This window comes from Sorex fumeus, unplaced genomic scaffold (assembly GCF_029834395.1).
Source record: "Sorex fumeus unplaced genomic scaffold, SorFum_2.1 ptg000072l, whole genome shotgun sequence".
NCBI lineage: Eukaryota > Metazoa > Chordata > Mammalia > Eulipotyphla > Soricidae > Sorex > Sorex fumeus.
The window spans coordinates 59,130,499-59,153,200 of NW_026606129.1; the positions used below are offsets into that span (position 1 = coordinate 59,130,499).

The 22,702-nt window shown below is 38.8% G+C and overlaps 1 protein-coding gene across 3 annotated transcripts in view; it reads right to left on the reverse strand.

Annotated features, from left to right (window-relative positions):
- CFAP20DC (CFAP20 domain containing) overlaps positions 1-22,702 on the reverse strand; it is a 328,442-nt gene that overhangs the window by 64,519 nt on the left and 241,221 nt on the right. For all 3 annotated transcript variants that reach the window (XM_056129486.1, XM_056129487.1, XM_056129485.1), the window contains 2 exons: positions 15,310-15,513; positions 2,525-2,586 (listed from right to left, as the gene is read on the reverse strand). In XM_056129486.1, the coding sequence (XP_055985461.1) occupies positions 2,525-2,586; positions 15,310-15,513 (266 nt within the window). The remainder of the gene's footprint in view (positions 1-2,524; positions 2,587-15,309; positions 15,514-22,702) is intronic.

A 22,702-nucleotide genomic window follows, 5' to 3' on the forward strand; every position in this document is an offset into this window, starting at 1 on the left:
GTGCTACCAGTGAGATCCATTTCCACCCTGAAATATATATATATATACATATATATATATATATATTTTAAAGGGACATGTTCCCTTTGATAGTAGAATAGGTCTTTTATTTTATTTTTTAAAACTTAATGTCAGGTCTACAGTGAGTCCCTTCCAAGTCAGAGGATCATAAAGTTAGAAATGACCTCAGAGAGCATGTAATTCAAATTCTTTCTTCTATAAAGGAGGAAGATAAGATTCTTCAATGAGGTCAGGACAGGTTGAAAGACTTCTCTGAGATTATATACCAGGTTAGTAGCAGAATTAGAATGAGGATTTCTCCTTTTATTGAAACAAAAGATTCCACTTTATAATATTTCTTACTATTGTTTTTATGCTTCAGACTGTAAATTCTGACTCCATTATAATTTGGATTAAAAAATGACTTCCCAGTTATCCTCAAAGTATACTCATCTTGTTATTTAAAATGTGCTTCTCAGGTCTGGAGCAATAGCACACCGGATAGCGCGTTTGCCTTGCACACGGCTGACCCGGGTTCGATTCCCAGCATCCCATATGGTCCCCCGAGCACTGCCAGGAGTGATTCCTGAGTGCAGAGGCAGGAGTAACCCCTGAGCAACGCCAGGTGTGACCCAAAAAGCAAAAATAAAAAATTAAATTAAAAATAAAGAAAAAACGTTTAAAAAAAATAAAACTGCCTCTCATGAGGCAGGCAGGTGGGTGGAGGGAAAAGGGGGCTGTGTGTGGGGGGGGGGCAGGGCCAAATGACAGAGGGAAGAGGATATTGGTGAAGGGATTTTGTTTAGACATTGTATTCCTGAAACACAATCATGAATAAATTTGCAATTCACAGTGATTTAATAAAAAAATTAAAAACATTTACTCATCTAGAAATAAAGAGCACATTAGTTGAGTCTAGATGAGTTAAAAATTTGCAAGAACCGTATTCATTCACCTATCAAGAGGTAATTTGATGAAAAACAAAAAAAAATAGGGGTCACCCCCCGTGGTGCTAAGGGGTGCAGGCATGACCCTTGAGTGCTGGGGGGCCAATAGGGCTGCACCTGGTAGTGGTGGTTGGTGGGAGAACTAAAGTGTTAGGGATTGAACTCAGGACTTTGCACGTGCTTCTTGTGTGCGCTAAAATTTGAGGTATCCCTCTGGTTTGATAGAGCTAACCTCTTAAAAATGTTAAAGTACCTTTTATATACACTAAAAATATAACTAATTTTTAACTTATTATAGTATCCACCATTGAACCTTGAACAACATGGTTTGAACTGAGAGTTCACTGACACATGGATTTTTTCATCCTTATATTATTTAAGATCACTTTATTTATTATGATAGTGTTAATTTCCCCTAGAAGACAGCATGAATAACTGGGCAGATTAAATACATAGATCAGAAACACTTAGAAAAGATTTCTAACAAAGAACACTTATATTCTCTATGCCATGAAGTCTGAACTTCATTAAACCTGGTGATGGCTTGGTACTCTATTCACTGACTTGGACCAGCAGTGGATCCTTTGTCTAAACGAGACCAATATCACTCTCTCTCCCGGAAACTAGTAATAGCCTGCCAACCTTGGGATGCACTGCTTTGAACTCTAATGGGAAGCAGAGAAAGCTGGAGAATGAAACAGAAAGGAGGAAGCAAACAGAGAATGATCTTGGATATTGTTTGGTTCTCTCAAGGCTCTCCATTAACTGGTCTCAGGCATCTCCTGAAGTCTGACTGACCTTGGCTTCCAGGATATAGGTTATATACATAAGGTATTCTTTATGGACAAATCCATTCCTCTTCCTCCTTTTTTCCTTTCCTCTTCCATTTCCCTCTTTTCTCCCTCCCCATCTTCTCTTGTATTACTAGAAAAGTGGTTTTCAATATGTGCAATCAGTGAGTCTTAATTCACACACTGTGTTATAGATACACTTTAAAATGGGAACTATGATCCTCATGTTTTGATCCATTTACAGGACAAATCACGATACAAGGTGAGGGAGCTTGATAATGAGATGCATTTAGATTATGAGATACATTACAATAACAAAACCCGCGGATGAAGCTCAAGGTAGGCGAATTTATGATAAATTTCTAGAACGTACTAACCATCATATATCTATCAAAATGGGATATCTATGCAAATTGAATAACAATGAATAAATTGATGCTTAAAGAGCACTTGCTCTGTGCCAGGAACTGTGATAAGATTTCTTTATATTTTAGTCCATTGGTTCTCCTCAAAGTAATAGGCACTGATTACTGTGAGTTAAATGTCTTGCTCATAGTTCTATAACCAGTAAAAGGCAGAGATGCTATTAAAAAAAGGTAAACTCTAAACCATCAGACTACAGTCCAAATTAAAAAAATAAACTGAGCTATGATTGCTAAAGAAATAAAAACCACTTCACTTTGGAAGTTTGAAAAAACAACTTCATGGAACCAAGAAAAATTCATAATCTTAAATATAACCTTTAAAAAACCAAACCAAACCATTGAGATTATTGATGATTCTTACCTGGGGTTAGAAGGAGAAGGTGGATTCATTTCTTTCTGATAATGACGGCCCTGGTTGACAGGCTGTAAGAGACAAAATATTTATGAGATACTAATCAGCATAATGCTCTTTACATATACTTTCACATGCATTCTCATTACTCTCACTTTTCCACAAGAAGCAATCTGCAAGAAGGGACTGGATATATTTCATAGACGAGTCAAAGGCTATTTGGGAGATCCAATAAATAACAAGTGGTACAAATAAGAAAACAGGTTATTTTAATGGCCTGTCCTGGACTAGATATGCTCTACTGTATAATTAAAGTTCTTATGTGGAAATTTCCCTGTGAAAATTGTATGCTGCTAACATTGGTTGATATTTCCAGATAGAGCAAAAACAAAGCAAGATAACTCGTGTAACTAATGCAGCACAGCAGTATCAGCAGTAATTCAGAGACTGAGAGATACAGAAAATATATTCATATCTCAAACAAGTGTGCAAAGATAACTTCTATTATCATTAAAGGAACTGCACAAGTAATTCTTATTTCAATGAGCTCTTTTTCCCCGAGTATATAATAAGATTTCAAGCTTCAAACAAACAACTAAAATATAATGCCAAAGCTAACGAAAATATGAAATGTCAATTTCCCTGCACAACCTTTCCTTTAAAAAATATTTTTTGGGTCACATCCAATTATGACTGGGGGCTACTTCAGATGGTGCTCGGTGGAGTGTGTGATACTGGGGATGCAAAACACGTGCTCCAGCCCTTTGAATTATCTCCCAGGCCCCACAAGAAATATATACATGAAAAAAAGGATTGCTAAAAAATTTACATCCCAGGTAGCCTAAACCACTTGCCACCATCCTATCTGGATCTCTTCCCTTTGTTCTATAAAAATATTGAGGACCATTTCATTACATTTGATATAAATTCTATTTTCAAGCATCAACTCAATGTATTTTTCTTTTGTGGTTAACAACTATGTTATTTTAATGTGAAAGAAAAACATTCTCATCTTATTAAAATTTAGAATTTGGTATGTGCTTTTTCATGCACATTTTTGAATTACATTCAAAGCGCCTTAGTTACTTCCCTCTCAATAACGTTGGTATTAGGATTTTTTTCACTCACAATACATCCTGACAGTGATGATCCAACCAAAGAAATCAGTTTAGCACTGGTACCTGCACACAGGCCCATATTAATTATTTTCCACAAATTTCTTATTTTCTAAACATTCCCTATTTTAATGGTCCCTAAAATATTAATGATGTGGGTGATGGGAATTCTTCAGAGTAAACTGTCTTCAACAATAAATAATCTCTTGGAAGTGTTCCTTTAATTTAAATCAAACATCCTGTCTGATTATCACAGTCACTTAGCCTGACTATCTGTGATGCGCCATGAATTTAAATGTACTCAGATACTTTGGTAATTGAACCAATATCAATGCATCACCATTTTAGTAATAAGAAACAACAGCTGGGAGAACAGTGGAAGGAAAAACATGTCATAAGACATATTTGATCTCACTGGAGAAATAAGACTTTCAGCAATTTGCAAGTGAAATTTAGTTCTGTGATTTAGGCTTTATTATTTCATAGTAAAAAGAAATTAGCAAGCAAAAGCCCTAACAGGTTCTTTAGCCCAACTAGCACTGGTGCAGAAAATACTCCTGATAATATATTCATTGGCATTCATTCCATATTTTCAGCTATATACAGGCCTTCAGTGAAAGAACCTTTGCCTATTTGCTTCAAAGTCATTTCCATAACTCTAAGTAAGCATCATAGTCCTGGTATTCAAATCCCTCTTTTCCTGCCTTTTTACCATTAATTCTATTGGCATCTCTCCCCCACCCCCCTTGTTTCAAAGGACTTACTCCATTTGGTGGAGAACAGAAATTGTTATAGAATCCTATCTGGTTTGTGACTCAGCACTCATTTAGACTGTTTTTTTTTCCCCCTTGTGCTTATATTTATATGAAACAGCTTCGAAAGTATGAGAAGACATCGAGTGATTATTTTTTTACTATTAGAAAATCAAAAATAATCACTGAAAAAAATTTTAATGGCTGCCGACATGAATAGACAGAAGTAGGGTTTAAAAAAACACAAAACATTTCAAACAAGTAGCCTAATGGAACGTGTACTGAATACCAGTTTCTTTTTCTTTTTCTTATTTATTTATTTATTTATTTATTAGTGAAACATCATGAGGTACAGCTGTAGACTTACAAATTTTTGTGCTTGGGTTTCAGTTATACAATGATCAAGTACCCATCCCTCCACCAGTGCCCATTTTCCACCACCACGGGTCCCAGCATCCCTCCCACTCCCCATCCCCCCCCCCCCCCCCCCCCATCACACCCTGCCTCTGTGGCAGGGCATTCCCTTTTGTTCTCTCTCTCCTTTTGGGTGTTGTGGTTTGCAAAAGAGGCAATGAGTGGCAATCATGTTTGGTCTATAGTCTACTTTCAGCATGCTTCTTCCATCCTGGGAGGATCCTCCCAACACCCTGTATTTGGTGCTCCCTTCTCTATCTGAGCTCCCTTTTCCCCTAGCATGTGTGTCTGGCCTCCAAGCCATGGAGCAAAATTCCTGGTACTAATCTCGGCCATTCTTGGGTGTTAGTCTCCTATTTTGTTACTTTATGTTCCCCAGATGAATGCAATCTTTCTATGTCTATCCCTCTCTTTCTGACTCATTTCGCTTAACATGATACTTTCCATGTAGTACCACTTGTGAATACCAGTTTCTTATCTTCAGTTTTACCACTGTAAACTAATTACTAATTTTTCACCCTGGAACATTTCATTCAACAACCAACTTAAATTTAATACTGAAAATCATGGTAGAACACTCTTATTTATAAATGTAACGACTACAAACTGATTTCAAAACCCCAATTACGAAAGACCCAGTGGGGAAGTTTTACTTTCAACCAGATATCATACAAACTTGGGTGACCCTAACTCAATAGCTCAAGATATTTCCCAATTTCAAGATCACTCAAAAATAGTAAGGAATCAGGAAGGGACCACAGCAATGATGCAGCTAAAAAGCTACAAAGTATTTCAGTTTTCGTAACTTTGCTTAGATTCTTTGTAAGGGCAGTGCTTTTATTTGGACGAGGTCTTTCTGTTTTCCTCAGCCCTAATCAAAATGAATGAGAAGGTGACTAATGGTTTCTAAAATCTCTCTGAAAATGGTGGGTTGGGGATGGAAAGATAAGATGGTCTGTCTGAAGCCATACACATCCATAAATGAAAATAAAAACATTTCTATACATATTTAGCAGTTAACCTCTTCTGCATATTCTTTCTCTTTTCCTTTATTCTATTTCTATTTTTTCTTTTCTTTTCTTTTCTCTCTTTTCCTTTTTAGCCTCTCTTTTCTTTTTTGTCACTAAATTCACAAATCATATAATGTTCCAACACTAGCCTAAATTGGAATTTATTTACCACTTGATATGTGTTAAATTCTACATAGGTAATATCTCATTGATATTCATATATCACATGATCCTCACAGCAATTCTATGAAAAAAATTGGCCTATGAACTCCATCTTGTAGAATACAAAAGAGGCTGGAGCGATAGAATACCAGGCAGGTCTTTTGCCTTGCACGCTGCTGACCTAGGTTTGTTCCCTGGCATCCCATATGGTCCCCAGAGTGCTGTCAAGAGTAATTCCAGAGTGCAGTCAGGAGAATCCCCTGGACATTACCAGGTGTGGCCCAAAAAGCCCCCCACCCTCCAAAAAAGATTAGATTCAGACTAGGTGTTATTCAAAGATTGTGCCACTTGCTTCAGTCAGAAAGTAACAGAGTCACATTTTGAACCCAGGTAGTCTGAATTCATAGTTCAATATCTCAACCACTAGGCATTAGTGCTTAGGCCAAGCTAGGAATAACCTAAAATTGTGAATAGCTAAGTCTTTAAACAATAAGTATGAAAAAATGAAAAACTCAATTTCGTTTATAGTAAAGGATGAAAAGAAATTCTAAAAAAAAATGTTAATTTGAAAAATATAAGACTACCTTCTTACAGTAAATTAAATTAATTTTTGATATAAATGACATGTCATAATGTTTAAAAGAAAAATTAATAAAATAATTTAAATTTGGGACAAATGAAAGTAGTGGATATTCTGAGAACGAGAAAAGTTTATTTTATAGGGTGACTTTCATAGACACTAACTGCAGACTAATGTGCACATTTCAAATTTTCTCTAGACAGCACAGATATGACAATGACTCTACTACAAATTTTTGTAGAAAAATATCATTTCTACAGTAGATAATAACATCTACTAATCTGATTTATCTGTAACTTAGTTTTTAGTTCTGGAAAATTAAAAGAAAACTCACTATTCCCCAAGAGAGCTGAGAGCTAATGACACTGGATCTCATAAGAAATTAACACTGCATGTCATAAGAAATTAACACCTATTAGCTATACAGAGGCTGGAATACCTATTTATGTTGTATATTGGACACAGCAGTGAGCAATCATGTAAAATGATGATACACTGTTGAGTGAAGAAATGGAACAGATCCTAGAAACTCAGAACCTCGTCCTTTTGGTGGCGCTGTTGATATATCAATAGTGCTGGAAAAACAACACTCAGACAAAATTAACTGCCACAGAGACTTGATCAAGCCACTAGAAATTTAGGTGTGAGGGAGAGGAGTGAAGGCTAAATAAAAGAACAGGAGATAAGATAAGCCTGCCATGTTAAAAAGACAATATTTTTATGTTGTTATGTAAAAATCTAAGAAAATGGTAATAATATTGCAAGGTTAATCCAGATCATAAATAACTTGTCTGAGAACCTCACCATATGCTTGTAATTTTATTAAGTGCATTTTCCTCCAAATATTATGCTCTGGAAAGTGCCAGGATGATGGATGTATGTGATGAACTTCTAACTACCAGCCCCCACCCCTACCTCAATCTCCCTTCCACCCCACCCCACCACACACACATACACACACACACACACACACACACACACACACACACACACACACAAGCATAGGAGATGTATATGCTTGATGTTAAGTAATGGGAATTCTTTACTTGAAGGAGTAATAGCTTGGAGTCATCTGCTGACAGTTTAGCATTGCACCTGCTTTTCTTGAATTTAGTTTAGAAACAGGTTAGGTGAGTTATTTCTAGCTAGAGGAAATAATTAAACACTAATGTGATAAAATGATTAAAAATTATTTGTAAATCTCTGAGGGGGTCAGTCTGGATTCCAATGGTTAAGCTCACATCAAAACCAGCACAAGAGGACTTCTTCCCACTCTAAGAGTTCTGGCTATAAAAGAGGAAAATGTGCTAGAAATCTTTTCTGATCACTCGTAAGTGGCCTTTCGAGGAGAGCAATTTCAGTGGAGTGGGAGATTACAGTTAGTGTGAACTTATATTGTTAGACACTGGGCCTATACCAAGAATCCATTTAATGCTCACTAGTCTGATATGAAGAAGGCTCCTTTTTATTCCCATTTTACAGGTGGGTGATTATGCCAGTAAATGTATTTGTTCCTAGGTGAACTAACATACAGCCTATATTCTTCTGACCATCAAATGAATCAGTGTCCATCAATAGCTATTTGATCACCTTATGAAGAAACCCCTACTCCCAACACACACATAGACTGATGCACACATGTCAGTCATAAACCCTCACTAACATCAATTTTACTTAAGAATCTATTATAGGGTCTGGAGCATAGTACAGCCTTGTTCATGGCTGGCCCAGATTCAATTCCCAACATGCTATATGGTTCTTTGAGCACTCTTGGGGGAGCGAAGAGCAGGAATAACCCCTGACCATTGCTAGGTGTGGCTCAAAAGGTTAAAAAAAGTATCGATTATAGGACTGAACAGAGGATGTAATAAGCTGAAGTACATGCTTTATATTCAGGGAGGCCCAGACTTAGTCCCTAGTACCACAGTGGTCCCCAGAAGTGCCAGAAGTGACGTCTGAGTACTAAGATGGGACTATCACAGGTCGTGAAATCCAAGCCAAAAAATAATAAACACATTATAATCCAATCTCAAGCTCCCTTTCCAAGGTTGCCTTGAGGTTAGTTTATAAGAAAATCTTATGAGGGCTACTCTTAACAGAAGCCCTACAAAATTGATTACTTGTAGCCTCGTTTTTGCAGAAGTTGTAAAGTATTGTTTTAATTGAATTTGGTTCTAAGTTAGAAACTTTGAAAAATTTGTCTGTCAGAGGCCAATGGATTTCTCACTAGGCTTGATTTATTTAGCAAGAGATGCCTACAAAAGCCAATTTGCTATGAGAAATATGGTTACATTTAATTACACTTTTAAATGACTAATTTATTATATCTAAACACCTTTTAAAGAATACATATTATGCTGAACTGTTCAGATGCTGAGGAAAGGCAAGGAAGTCAAGCTTGTAGTAAACACGATAGGCCTTGCTAGAGATTTCATTTCTCTCTGTATAGGTATTCTGGTTCGAGACTGCAATGCGTGTGTGCAGTCATTAGGTGAGGATGCCATACTGAATGTATCCTACTTAAACCTGTTTCTATGATCAGCTAACAGGTGTTGCCTAAAGGGAACTTTTCCTTTTGGGTGTATATTTAATATACATTCATGGAATCTTATATGCAAAATATAACCTTGGGTCATTCAGGATTTATGTAAATGAAGCAAAGCTGTTGCTTATTTTGGAATTTTGATGCAAGTTTCCATTCATCTGGGAAACATAAAGTAACAAAATAGGAGACTAACACCCAAGAGTGGCCAAGATTAGTACCAGGAATTTTGCTCCATGGCTTGGAGGCCAGCCACACATGCTAGGGGAAAAGGGAGCTCAGATAGAGAAGGGAGCACCAAATACAGGGTGTTGGGAGGATCCTCCCAGGATAGGAGAAGCATGCTGAAAGTAGACTATAGACCAGACATGATTGCCACTCATTGCCTCTTTTGCAAACCACAACACCCAAAAGGAGAGAGAGAATGCCCTGCCACAGAGGCAGGGTGGGAATGGGGGGATGAGGGGTGGGAGGGATACTGGGATCCGTAGTGGTGGGAAATGGGGTACTGGTGGAGGGATGGGTATTTGATCATTGTATAACTGAAACCCAAGCACAAAATTTGTAAGTCTACAACTGTACCTCATGGTGTCTCACTAATAAAGTTTTTTTTTTTTTAAAAGGGAAGCTCTTCATGTTGATTCATTCAAACCACCAATAATTGAGGGGGCCCCCAGTCAGGTCTGTGCTGGGCATAGACTTGACTTCCGGAGCTCAGGAGTTGGTGACAACAAGTTACATGATGTAGTGAGTGCAGTAGGATGATTATGAAACTCAAAGAAGAACAAATACTTCTGTGCAGGGTGGTAGTGGGTAGGTCAGGATATTAGGAAAACAAGGAGTGTTCTAGTTGGTAGGATGAATGGGAAGGGGAGTGGTTTGTAGGCAGAGGAAAGAGCATGAGTGACAGCATAACCCGAATGATCCAAGAGCATGGCAGTGATAGACAAGCTGTACAGGTTAGCGGAAGTACAAAGTAATTCTGAGTGAAGGATATAGGACAGGTAGTGATGGTATCACTGTCACCATCATTCCATTGTTCATCAATCTCCTCGAGCAGGCATCAGTAACATCTCCATTTGTCCTAGGCCTGAGATTTTAGCAAGTGCCACATTAGAGGCTCTTTCAGGGTCAGGGGAATGAGACCCATCATTGTTACTGGGTTTTGGCATATTGAATATGCCACAGGGAGTGTTCCAGACTCTGCCGTACAGGACAAGCTGTACGGGTTAGAGAAGAAAAGCAGGATATCATTGTGAAAATTCTGAGTGAAGGGTATAAGACAGGTAGTGATGGTGAGACAAGAAAAAACTCATGTCAAGTCCCACTTGAGCTGACGGAGGAATGACACTTTTAAGAGTTTTTATCTGGGAGGTTGGGGAGATAGTTCTAAAAACTGGAGTGTTTGCCTGACATGCTCAATTCCCTCTGTTTGATTCCTGGCACTAGATGAGTCCAGAGCACCACCAGAATTGCTTGCTCAGGTCACCTCTGGTGACCGCCTGAGCACCACAGCACTGCTGGGTCCCAGCATTGAGCTGTCTGGCTCAAGCAGTTGGGCTAAGTGGCCTCAGGGGTCCCCATGCAGTGCTCTGGGGGGCTCCCCTGACAACCTTGTTAAAGAAGAGGTTCTACCCTCACCTCTAGACTTAATCTTGTTCCTCAGAGCTCAAAATTCTTTACCCCCTCTTTCCACATGGTGAACTGCACTAATTCTTGAACTCCTGCTTACCAATATCCTTCTCTGTGAAAGCATCTCTGAAACTAGCACTCTGAAACTAACAGGTAGAAGGAATTGCTGATCTCATGTGCTCCTACACACTTTTATTCTAGTATTACCCACCACTCTAGGTTATAGGGAGTAGTCTACTCTCTGTTTCTCTTCTAAACGGTGAACATGTAAAGGCTGGGCAAAGCTTTTATATCCCCAGCATACTGCTCAATATACTGTACCACTCAAAAATATGTGGGATATGTATAAGAGAGACAATTTAGGTGGTGGTTAATTATTATGGAGATAGCCATGGTTCAAGTAGCAGGAAGGAACGAGGCCTGGAGAAGGACATGAAGCTTTGGAGATAATGCTTACAGAATAATCAGGTATAAGGCACAAGGAAACTCAGAGAGTGTCTTTAGGAAATTAGGGCTGGGGCTAAAGCTTGAAGTGAAAGGTACTGATAAGAGACAAGGCAGGTATGTGAGTGCAAGTGTGGTATTATTCACCGAGAGAGAAGAAAAGCAGGATATCATTGTGAAAAAGCTATGAGTGCTTTCATTTCTTCATTTTCATGGACTCAGTATCACTTCTAAAGAGAAGGGCATGAGCTCTCAAAAAGATCATAACGTTTCTTGTAAATTGCTCCATTTAAACTAGATGCAGAGTTCATTAAGGAATACAATTTTCACTCGCTGATAGTTCCAGTATTAGAATAGATGGAATTTGATGCAATAATCAACATACTTTATGAATACCAAAGGTAGGTTTTTCAATTATTTTCTCTGTCTAAGAAATAGACTGCTTTTCAATTTCTCATTTGGCCAAACAGAGGGTTTATTAAATTCATCACCAACACTGTTATTTTTGGCTGTCTACTTCTAGAGTGGAGTATTTGTCAAGCACGAGACTGCAGTCTTGGGCTGGTGGCATAGTGCAGTATGGGGAGTAGCAGTTGTCTTGCATTGTGAGGCCCTGGATTCGAACGCTGGCACCACAAAAATGAAAAAGGATTCAAGTCTTTGGCTGAACAAGATAGTGATGAGAAAATGGACAACCAGAGTGTAGTCTCTCCAGATCAAAAGTAAACATCCCTCAGTTTGCCCTTTTATAATGCTGATCTCCCAGCTACTTCATCACAGAATGAGCTCTCTTACTTGTAGCTTAAATGATTGCTGAGGAATATTGTATAAGAAGGGCAATGTTTCAATTTCACTGCAAATTGCATTGGCAAAAATCTACGACTTACTCTATGTTCTTAGCTTTGGCTATAAGGATACTCCAAACACAACTGGCACTCAGGGATTTTCTTCTTCTGGATAGACAGAAGCTCATTGGCATCAAAGCTGCTGGACTGCCTGCCATAGACGCAGGCTTGTCGGGGGAAGGGGTGGTGGGAGGGAAACTGGGGACATTGGTGGAGGAAAATGTACATTGGTGAAGGGACAACACTATATGACTGAAACCCAATGACAACTTTTAAACTATGTATCTCATGTTAACCCGATTAAAAAAACACCAGAGAGAGAAAAAGAAAAAATTTTAAAAAGCTGCCTGAGGTGTTTCATGATTATGTATGTTTGAATATTCAGATTAACGATAGTATAACTAAGGAAAAAGACATCTGGAGGGTAGGCAAGAACACTCATGAAAAAATGGCATCCTCCCACCCCCATTTCTTAAGAGTGCATTTGAATTCCTCCTCCATGAAGACTCACAATTCCTCTCTGGAGTAGAAATCCCACCTTCCTCTGCAGAGTGATGCACTCTTAATTAAGTCACATATCAAGAACTCACTACATCGTGGTGGTTAGGAGCTCAGAGTTAGAGGTCAGACCAAGTTGGTTTGACTCACATTTTGCAATCCCTCAATTTTAACACCTGGAAATAGGAAATGAATAGTGTTTACCACATAAAATAGTAGTTAAGTAGTTAACAGGTCAGAGACATGGGGAAAAATGACTTAAAAAAACCTAAAAGAACAATGGGAATGAAGCTACCATCTGTGGGATTATGAATGAACTAAATCCTGCTAACTCCTGCCCAGGGGGAACTAGAGCAGCACCACTGTCACCTCTATTGGTCTGGGATTGCTGGTCTGGGCTCTTTGCAGGCATGGCCTGACTTGCATAGGGAAGGGTTTGGTGCAGTGAGCCACTGTTCTTGGAAACAGGGCATGGCCTGAAAGGGAGCCACCCGCTCACCAGACACACACCTCACATTTGTTGGGAGCCTGATGTTAAACTACTAGAGGACCCACCTCTGTAGCAGACCAGCTCTCTCAGTGCGATCTACTGAGAGTCACCCGTCAACTCAACACAGGGTATAAAAAAAAGAGAGAAAAAATATCGAAAGGAAACAGCAAAATTAATAAATGATTGATTCAATTTAATTAAACAAATACATAACTTAGACATTTCCTTTATATAGTTCAAAGTTGTGTTTACTGCTGGATTAAAGTTATGAATGTTTTTTTTTGTGGGGGGGACACACCTGGCTGTTGGATAACATGGGTTGTCTATTTTCTCCTGCTGCAGGGAGCTTTGGTTTATTGAGTAACATCTATCACAGTGCTCCCGAGGTACTTCCATTCCCCTGTGTTTATCTTTAACTTCTTCCTAACCCCAGCAGGGTCCTTATCCAGTTGTTTCTCTTTGGATCATGACAGAATTTGTCATTGACCATGCTCTTAACTTTTGTTAAGCTTTATGACACTTGGCCTGTCCTGTTTCAATGCCAATGTAGGTTACAGCTTGCCCTGGGTCCATCCAGTCCCTTCATTGGGACTCTCCTTTTGGGGTGCTATGAATTAAGGGCAACTGAAGCTTAAGTCTAGTAAATATGAAGATGCTCAAGAGTAAATATTATTTGGAGTCAATTAACTCCCAAGTTATAAAAGCACAGCATTAACTATCTTCCTGTGTCTATATGAAAAGAATATTGCTCTAAAGTAAACTATGCAAAAGGACATAAAGGAAAGAGAAAAGCATTATTTCACTTGCATATACAAAACTCAGAGTCCTCAGAAGAAGCTGACTTTACAAGTCACAGGGTCTGATTTGGGGAAATAAGTGATTAGTGGATATGGGAAGCAGGGCACAAAGGAGAAGTTAAAGATAAACACAGGAATGGGAGTGCCAGGAGCACTGTGATAGGTGTTACTCAATAAATCTAAGCTCCCTGTGGCAGGGGAAAAAGGATAAACCAGTATTATCCAAAATCTGGTGATGCTCAGGGGTTAATCCTGGCTCTGTGCTCAGGAATTACTCTTGATGCTCCTCGGGGGACCATATGGGATGCCGGGGATCAAACCTGGGTTGGCCACGTGCAAGGCAAGCATCCTACCCATTGTTCTATTGCTCCAGCCCTATATACGATTACATTTGAACTGATAACAAATGTGGCCATAAATTTTCCTTAGGTTGATGAGGGACTTAAAATATCTAAATGTGCTAAAGAAAAGTATCTCTGAGTACAGTCCTTGTAATAATTTTACTATTCCATTGTATGATATTTTTAAGTGCTGCAGTTTTTGAATTACTAATGCTTTGTCTTTCTAACGCCTAAAATCCTTGCAGATGATATTATAGAGAAAGGAGTTAGGCATGCAGTAAAAATGCTCTGGGATTCACCACCAAACAGATGTGAACTCTTGGGCCTTGCCTTCAATTATTTCACTGACAACAGGAAGACTATGATACTTGTTCCAAATCCTCTGCCACATATCCTCAACCATGAGGACGACGAACCAGATTTAAACTGTATAGACAAATGAGAAAAATAAGCCTGAAGCACCTATAGTGCCTACCATGGCCCTTAGTCATAAGGAGGTCTCAATAAACATCTGGTGATTTCTAAAGAAGACTGCTTCCTGCCCTCACACTGGGAAATACTGTGCATATCTATTTTTTCTCTGTTTGCTTATTCATTTAATGAACATTAATTTAAACATATTGAGCCACTTCTACATTATAGGGATATGATAGAAGCTGAGGATATAATGGGGCACCTAGATTGAGGAAAAATTATCTTTTTCTTTCAACATATGGTTATCTATCTGTCTATCTGTATCACAAGTAGCACTGGAGCACTGTCCTCCCATTGTTCATCAATTTGCTTGAGCGGGCCCAGTAACGTCCCCATTGTGAGACTTCCTGTTACTATGTTTGGCATATCAAATACATCACAGGAAGCTTGCCAGGCTTTGCTGTGCAGGCGGGATACTCTCTGTAGCTTGCTGGGCTCTCCGAGAGAGGTGGAGGAATTGAACCCAGGTTGGCCTCATGCAAGGCGAATGCCCTACCAGCTGTGCTATTATTTGAAGTAAGGAAATTTAAAGACAGACAACCCCACACCTAAAACACTTCAGAATGGGCTTTAAATATTTCTCATGGAGAGTGTTCCCATTCTGGCTCTAGTTTTTCAAGTAAGACTGGACTGCACTACATAGAAACTTACTCCTCCTTAAGGCAATAAACAGAGATTCAAAACTTCACAGGACTCACTGGTGGCAGGCAAGAGTTCCAAGTGGTTGTATCATCACTGCTGCTACTTATGCTGACATTGCAGTTGTCAACCTGGGATGCACTCAGGCCATGGGAAGGCCCTGTGTCCTCTAGTTCTTCATTCTGCTGCCGTCGCAGGCTTGCCAGCATCTGCAACTCAGATTCACTCATCTGGCTGGGCTGATAGTTTCTCCAGTCATATTCCTGATCAAGAGAGAAGAAAGTGAGAGGAAAAAGGTCACGACTTTTCTCAATTTTATGATATTCCAGCAAATGGTCTCACCAGTTAAAACCTCTTCTTTGGTTTCCCAAGGACAGAGGTCCAAATCTTTAACATGCCTTATTTAATGTTGTTTTCCATCCCCTCCACCCCACTCACAACACACGCGCACGCACACATGCACGCATACACACACACACACACACACACACACACACACACACACACACACACCCTCACCTGTTCCTGATACCTCAGCCAAACTGTCCTTTGCCAAGGACCTCAAATGCATCAGACTCAAAATCAGATACATTGGAGATACTTAGCAAAGGAGGTGGAAGACCTGAAGCCACTATTAAAAGAAACAGAGGCACAAGGGAAAAATATTCCATGTCATGGATTAGAAGAATTAACATCATTAAAATTATCATTCTACCAAAAGCATTATACAGATTCAATTCAATCCCTATACAAATCCCAATGTCATTGTTTAAGGATATAGAATAAATATTACTAAATTTGTATGGAATCAGGAAAATTTTCAAATAGTGCTTCTGGGAAAGCACCCTAAAAAATAATTCTGAGGAAAAATAAAAACTAGGCATTGCATTCCCTAACTTTAAACTATACTCTAAAGCTATAAACAGTATAACACCAGAATAAATCAGGTCTACAAATCAATGATATATAATTAAAAGCCCATATAAACTCAGATGTTAATTTACAATGAAGGAACTAGGTGCATTAGATGGGGGAAGAAAGTCTTTTCAGCAAATGGTGTGTGGAAAACTGATTAGTCACATACTTAAAAAAAAAGAAACTGGACCCTAATAATATACCATAGACAAAAGGAATTCAAAATGGATTAGAGAGTTTGACAGTAGTCCTGACTCCACAAAGTAAACTGAGAAAAACTTAGGCAGATGTCTCCAGGACATCGGCTTCAGAGGTATCTTCAATGATTGGATTTTATTGGTAAATATAAATGGTTTATAAAACAAACAAGTTTCTGCAATATAAAAGAAATGATGGCTATAATAAAAGACACCTACTGAATGAGAGAAAATATTTAACACCGTACATCTGAGAAGACACAAGAAGCGCTCACAAAACTCAATAACAAAACCTATAACCTGTGAGCTCATCAAAAACTGGGGAGAGGAGCTGAATAGAAACTTCCTCAAAGAATATATAGAGATGGCCACCAGGCATAAGAGAAAGTGTTCATCATCTCTGTTCATCACGGCAATGCACATCAAAACAATGATGAGTTCTCACGCCATATCAGTGAGAGAGGCCTATGGCAAACTTGGAACAACCGGTGTAGGCAGTGGGGTAAAATGAAAGAGAAATCCTATTTCACTGTAGTGGAATAATCATCTCAATTACCCTCAATGGAGAGCAGAGTAAAGATTAGTTAAAAAGCTAAAAATGGAACTCCTGGGGACACTGGTGCTGGGAAAAGTACACTGGTGAAAGGATGGTTGTTGGAACACAGTATAACTGAAACCTAATTATGAACAGTTTTGTAAAGATCTCCACAGTGATTCAATAATAAAATATTTTAAAAAGTGGTACTATTATATGATCTAGGAAGGAATTCTACTCCTTGGCATCTATACCAAGAGAGTAAAAATATAATTGAAAAGATATACACACTTATGTTCACTGTAGAGCTGGTTACAGTCAAAAAGAAGTGTAGTAACTTTGTATCAAAAATAAAAATTAACACTATTGTAAACCTTATTACCTCATAAAATAAAATGAATAATGATGCATTGATGTAAATAACAAGGATCAGCAGTACACTAAGTGAAAGAAACTAAAGGCAAAATGTCAGCGACTCTATGACTCTTTCTATTAAATGTCTAGAAAAGGCAAATGTATATTCATGGAAATAAAATTTAGTTGCCAAGGTTAGGAGGAAAAGGAATTGGGGATTGACTGCTAATGAGAATGGCAGGATAGAGTATTGGAAAGAAAGTAAATGTTCCTCCCTAAAAAAAAAAATTACATAATAGCGATAGTCATAGGATCTTGTCAATATGCCTGCCATAAACTTTTAAATATAGTTCCAAAAGGTGACCCTTATGGTGTATGAATTATAGTTAATTTAAGAAAATTATTTAAGTAACTTAGTTGAAAACTAAATTATATGTTGCAAACAAGTGACTTTCTAACTTTTCACTTTGAATTTTCTGCTCATGAATAAGTGGGCAGAAATATTCTGTTGTATCACACATTATGTATTTTATTTGACTTTGTAAAATTATTATCAATGCAAAAATTTCAAAGAAAAATCTTAATTTTTAAAACATTTTTACTTTTTTGCTTTTTGGGTCACATCCGGTGATGCTTAGGGGTTACTCCTGGCTCTGCACTCAGAAATCATTCCTGGCGGTGCTTGGGGGACCATTTGGGATGCTGGGAATTGAACCCGGGTTGTCTGCATGCAAGGTAAACGCCTTACCCGCTGTGCTATCGCTCCAGTTCCGAAAAATCTAAATTTTTATAACATTTTTAAAATAAAGATTTAATATATATTTATCATGATTGATAAATATATATTATCAACTGGATATATTAATATTATCAATATTATAATTATATTAAATATTATATAAATTGGTTCATGGAAAAATCTAAGATGCTTGTATAAGATACTTGTATAAGAGTCTCCTGCCCCTGTGCCTGGCTGTCTTCGCCAGGGCCCCTTGGAGGGGGGCGGGTTGAGTTTCCCTCCTCACCCCAACCAGAGCTCCGGCAGCCGAAGACCTCCAGAACCAGCCACAACCATGCTGAGACCACTCTCCACATGCATGAAGGTACCGGTAGAGGAACAAAGGCATGCGGGTCCTGGGACTGAGATCTCCAAGCCTGCTTGGATCGGGGCTGAGCATCCTCCACCCAACTGACCCCCCGGGTGCCCGTGTAATCCCATCAATGGCCAAGACCCAGAGACTATAAAACCCAGCTCCCGGAAGCGCGCGGCCGCACACTTGCGGCTGCGCAACATCTTATTATCTCATTCTTACTTTGGACAACCTGGCAGGCTACTGAATATAACCTGCCCACACGGCAGAGTCTGGCAAACTCCCTGTGGCATACCCTATATGCCAAATACCAGTAGCAATGATGTGTCTCATTCTCCTAATGCTGAAAGAGCCTTGAATATGGCACTTTAAAATCTCAGGGCTAGGACGAAGGAGACATTACCAGGGCCTCCTCGAGGCAACTGACGAACAGCAGGATACCAGTGATACAGTGACAGTGATCATGATTGATTAAGCCATTTATTTATCTAACCCACCCATTTTGTGTCTGAGAAACAACACCATATGTGACAGGATTGAAATCTAGGAAAGAATGGGGCAGTGTCTGTCAGAGAATCTAAGTGGGGCACAAGTTCCACCATTTACTTGCAATATGTGAGTGGAAAAATTACCTAACGTCTCTTTGCCTCAGTTTCTTTATCTGTAAATGGAACCTTGATATAGACTTCATGGAATTTCTGTGAATTAAATGAAATATGCTTTTAGAATGCTCTTAGCACAGTAGCTAACAAGTAGTTATGTTACAGATCTCTATATTTCACTTTCATCAGAAAATGTTTGAGTATGCACTTTCCAATATATGCTTATTTATAAATTAAATAAAAATACAACTACACTCGTCCTTCATGCCCTACCGAGGTAACCAGTTGCCCCCCACGAGCGGCTCTCCAGCACGGCCATGGCTCCAGAAGCACAAGGACTTAATGCAGAGCCCAGTAGCTTGGAGCAAAAAAGTGAACGGACTATGCGTTAATCCACGCCACCATGTCTGCCCGAAGGGGAAAGGGCGTTGGTCCCCTCCGCCTTCTCCCCTCTGGAAAGAAAGATGGCAGCCGCTTGGGAGCCTTGTGGAAAGCCAGGTATGAGCCGGTGGTGACGGGGCGACTAAAACCTCATGGGAAGGGGGGTGTTCCCGGTTCGTCCTTCACGCCCTACTGAGGTCACCAGTTGCCCCCCACGAGCGGCTCTCCAGCATGGCCATGGCTCCAGAGCACAGAAACCAATCAGATAATCTCTTAATTATCTGACTCTCAGTAGAAATACTTCCAGGGTTAATAAGTAAAATAGAAGAAATCCAAAACCGCACGGCCGCGACATCATTTAATTCTTGAACCCAGCTGTAGAAAGCAAATCATTTCACAATGCTTTTTCAGTATGTCAGATTTGGGGGGGTAAACTCTAAATAATAATGGTGCATCTTTTATCGAAACAATGAATCTAGTCAAAATAGACAGAGTGTTAACTAGAATTCATCTGCCTCACAGGCACTGGGAGGGGTGGGGGGTGGGGGTTTATTGGGGTTCTTCATGGTGAAAAATAAGTATAGGTAAAGGGAAATTTGTTTGATATTTGCATGACCGAGACCTAAACCTGAAAGCTTTGTAACTTTTCCCATAGTGATTCAATAAATAAATAAATTATAAAAAATACAACTACATTAAAATACTATGTATAGTATAAAATATGTATAAACTAGATGTTAAACGGTTGAGATTAAAAAATGAAAATAGTTCAAATTTTCTTCCTGAAGCAATGGTTTGTTTTTGGAATAAAACTTGAAGGGTGGGATAAGTGCATTTCTTCTTAGATCACTGAATCAGAGATCAATACGTATAATTCTTCTCTCATTATCTCATTTTCTCACATTATGCAAACCTTTACTTATTTTTTTCAGTTGGTTTTTTGGCCACACCTGGTGATTCTCAGGGCTTACTTCTAGCTCTGCACTCAGAAATTACTCCTGGTGGTGCATGGAGGACACTAGGGGATTCTGGGGATTGAATCTGGGCTAGTGCATGCAAAGCAAGAGCCTTAACTGTGGTACTATGGTTCAGCCTGAACCTGCCAACTGCATCCCGCTTTTTTCTTTTCTAAGTTAGAAACCAGAAGTGTAAAGAAATTAAGGCACCCTCCATTCTTTATGAAGTTCACATTCTAGAGAGATGTAATAGATATTACACCATAATATTATAATATATCATGATTAGTAACTACAGTAGTCTGAGGGACTTACAGTACTTACAGTAAGTACTTATACTAAGTGCTAAATACTTAGTACTTATGGTACTAAGATGTCTGAGGGAAGCAAAATAAAAGTGACTTCTGCATAGTAGAACTAGGGATAGCCTCATAGGATTCAGAGGCGACATTTTGATAGTAACTAATTTGTTGACAAATGGAATTGGAATAGGTGGCACTGACACTATTGAAACAGAGGCTGGGGAAATCTCTGGTTGGAATATTGTGGTAATCTCTAGTGGTCGTGATTACCACTAGAGATTACCACAATATGGTAGTGGAGTCATAGACTGACTCAGTTTATTCCACCAATACCTACTGAGGCCTTATGTTTCAGGAATTTCTGGAACTAAGCTTGCTTAGGATGAAATACTTCCAAAACTTTATTTCATCAAACAGTAAAATGTATTCAGACAACACCCTGGAAAGAAGCTAAAAATTAGATGAGAGAAGCAACTTTCGTCAGGGTCATCGACAGAGCAACTGGTGGTGGAGCCTGGTAATTAACTTAATCTCCTGACATATTCTTGATGTGCAGTCTTTAAAACCATTTCAAAATCGCCAGAAAAGCTGAATCATTTTTTTTTTTAAAAGAAAAGGTTTGCAATAAAGTCTTCACATTAAAGTGGACTCCAATAGAAGATGTCATTTAAGTAAATTATGCAACTGCTGAGAGGCAAAGGGCCTTATGTAATTCTGTCTCAGAAAGGCTCAAAATGTTATGTATAACGCAATTTCATCTCGAAGTATCCTTGTAGGAAATAGGGGAGACATTATCAATCAGATTTGTTTTAGGAACGAGGTAATGGGCTCAGACTATGCAATTCAGTTGTTCTCATATTCCTAGGCAAGTTCTTCATTTATGAGCTGTTCAAGCCATTTGTTTTTATAGATTGTTCTTCAGAGCAGCAATGGGACCTAAGACAGTGAAGACACAAATACAAGCGAGCCATTGCGCCTGCCTTACAATTTAGCGGAGCAATTAAAAACTATAAAAATTGGCATATTGTAATGTAGCATATATTGAAGAATAATGCAATCACAGAGTGTCTTGAGAATGAATAAAAGGTAAAATGATAGCTCCAGTACAATGATAAAACACAGGAATCCCAAACAACCAAACAATTTAATCTCTCTTGATATTTTAAGACAGCTATCTTAAAAGATCAGGCAAACACCCGCCTATTTAATTTTTTGAGCCTCAGATAAGATCGGTTCTACTGAACTGTGGGTAATAACAGGCTAAATTTACAATGGTGAAGCACAGGAAAAACAAGGCATGGCCAAAGAATAGGATCAGATCAAAAACATCATTCTAGTATAATCAGGAGATGCTTGGACCATTATCCTTATCCTGGTGCTAATAAAATACCCAAGACACTTTATGAATCAGGTTTTTGTGACTAACAGTCATGGCAAAGGAACACCATGATTTAAATATACTTAATAAAAGGTTTACCCAATAGCTCCTGATTTTTAGTATTCCTTATGTTATACCAAGACTTAAAAACTTGTATTACAAAGGAAATGGTGGCTTTTATAACAACATAATAAAAAACATAAGAAAAGGAAGATATGCCCAATAACTAGGCATTACAGCGGTAGGGCGTTTGCCTTGCACTCAGCCGACATGGCCGACCGGAGTTTGATTCCTCCACCCCTCTTGGAGAGCCCGGCAAGCTACCGAGAGTATCTCGCCCGCACGGCAGAGCCTGGCAAGCTCACCGTGACGTATTCAATATGCCAAACACAGTAACAACAAAATCTCCAATGGAGATGTTACTGGGCCCGCTCGAGCAAATTAATGAACAATGGGAGGGCCTTTATTAGGTTATTTCCTGTATGATCAATCCAGGCTTTCTGAAAGAGATAGACTGTAATCTCTGCCTTGAAGAAAGGTATTATGGCAGCATGTTCTAACCACTGGTAAGGAAAACGTGGGCTAAACTGGAAGTATGAAGCTTTTTTTAACAGAAAGTGGTAAACAGACTAGAAATACTTCTTATTTCTTTCTATATATGAAATCAGTCATACTGTTCTAAGGTGGAAAAAACAAACAAACCTAGAACTTAATCTAAACCTTGTAAAACAGAATGGCTTC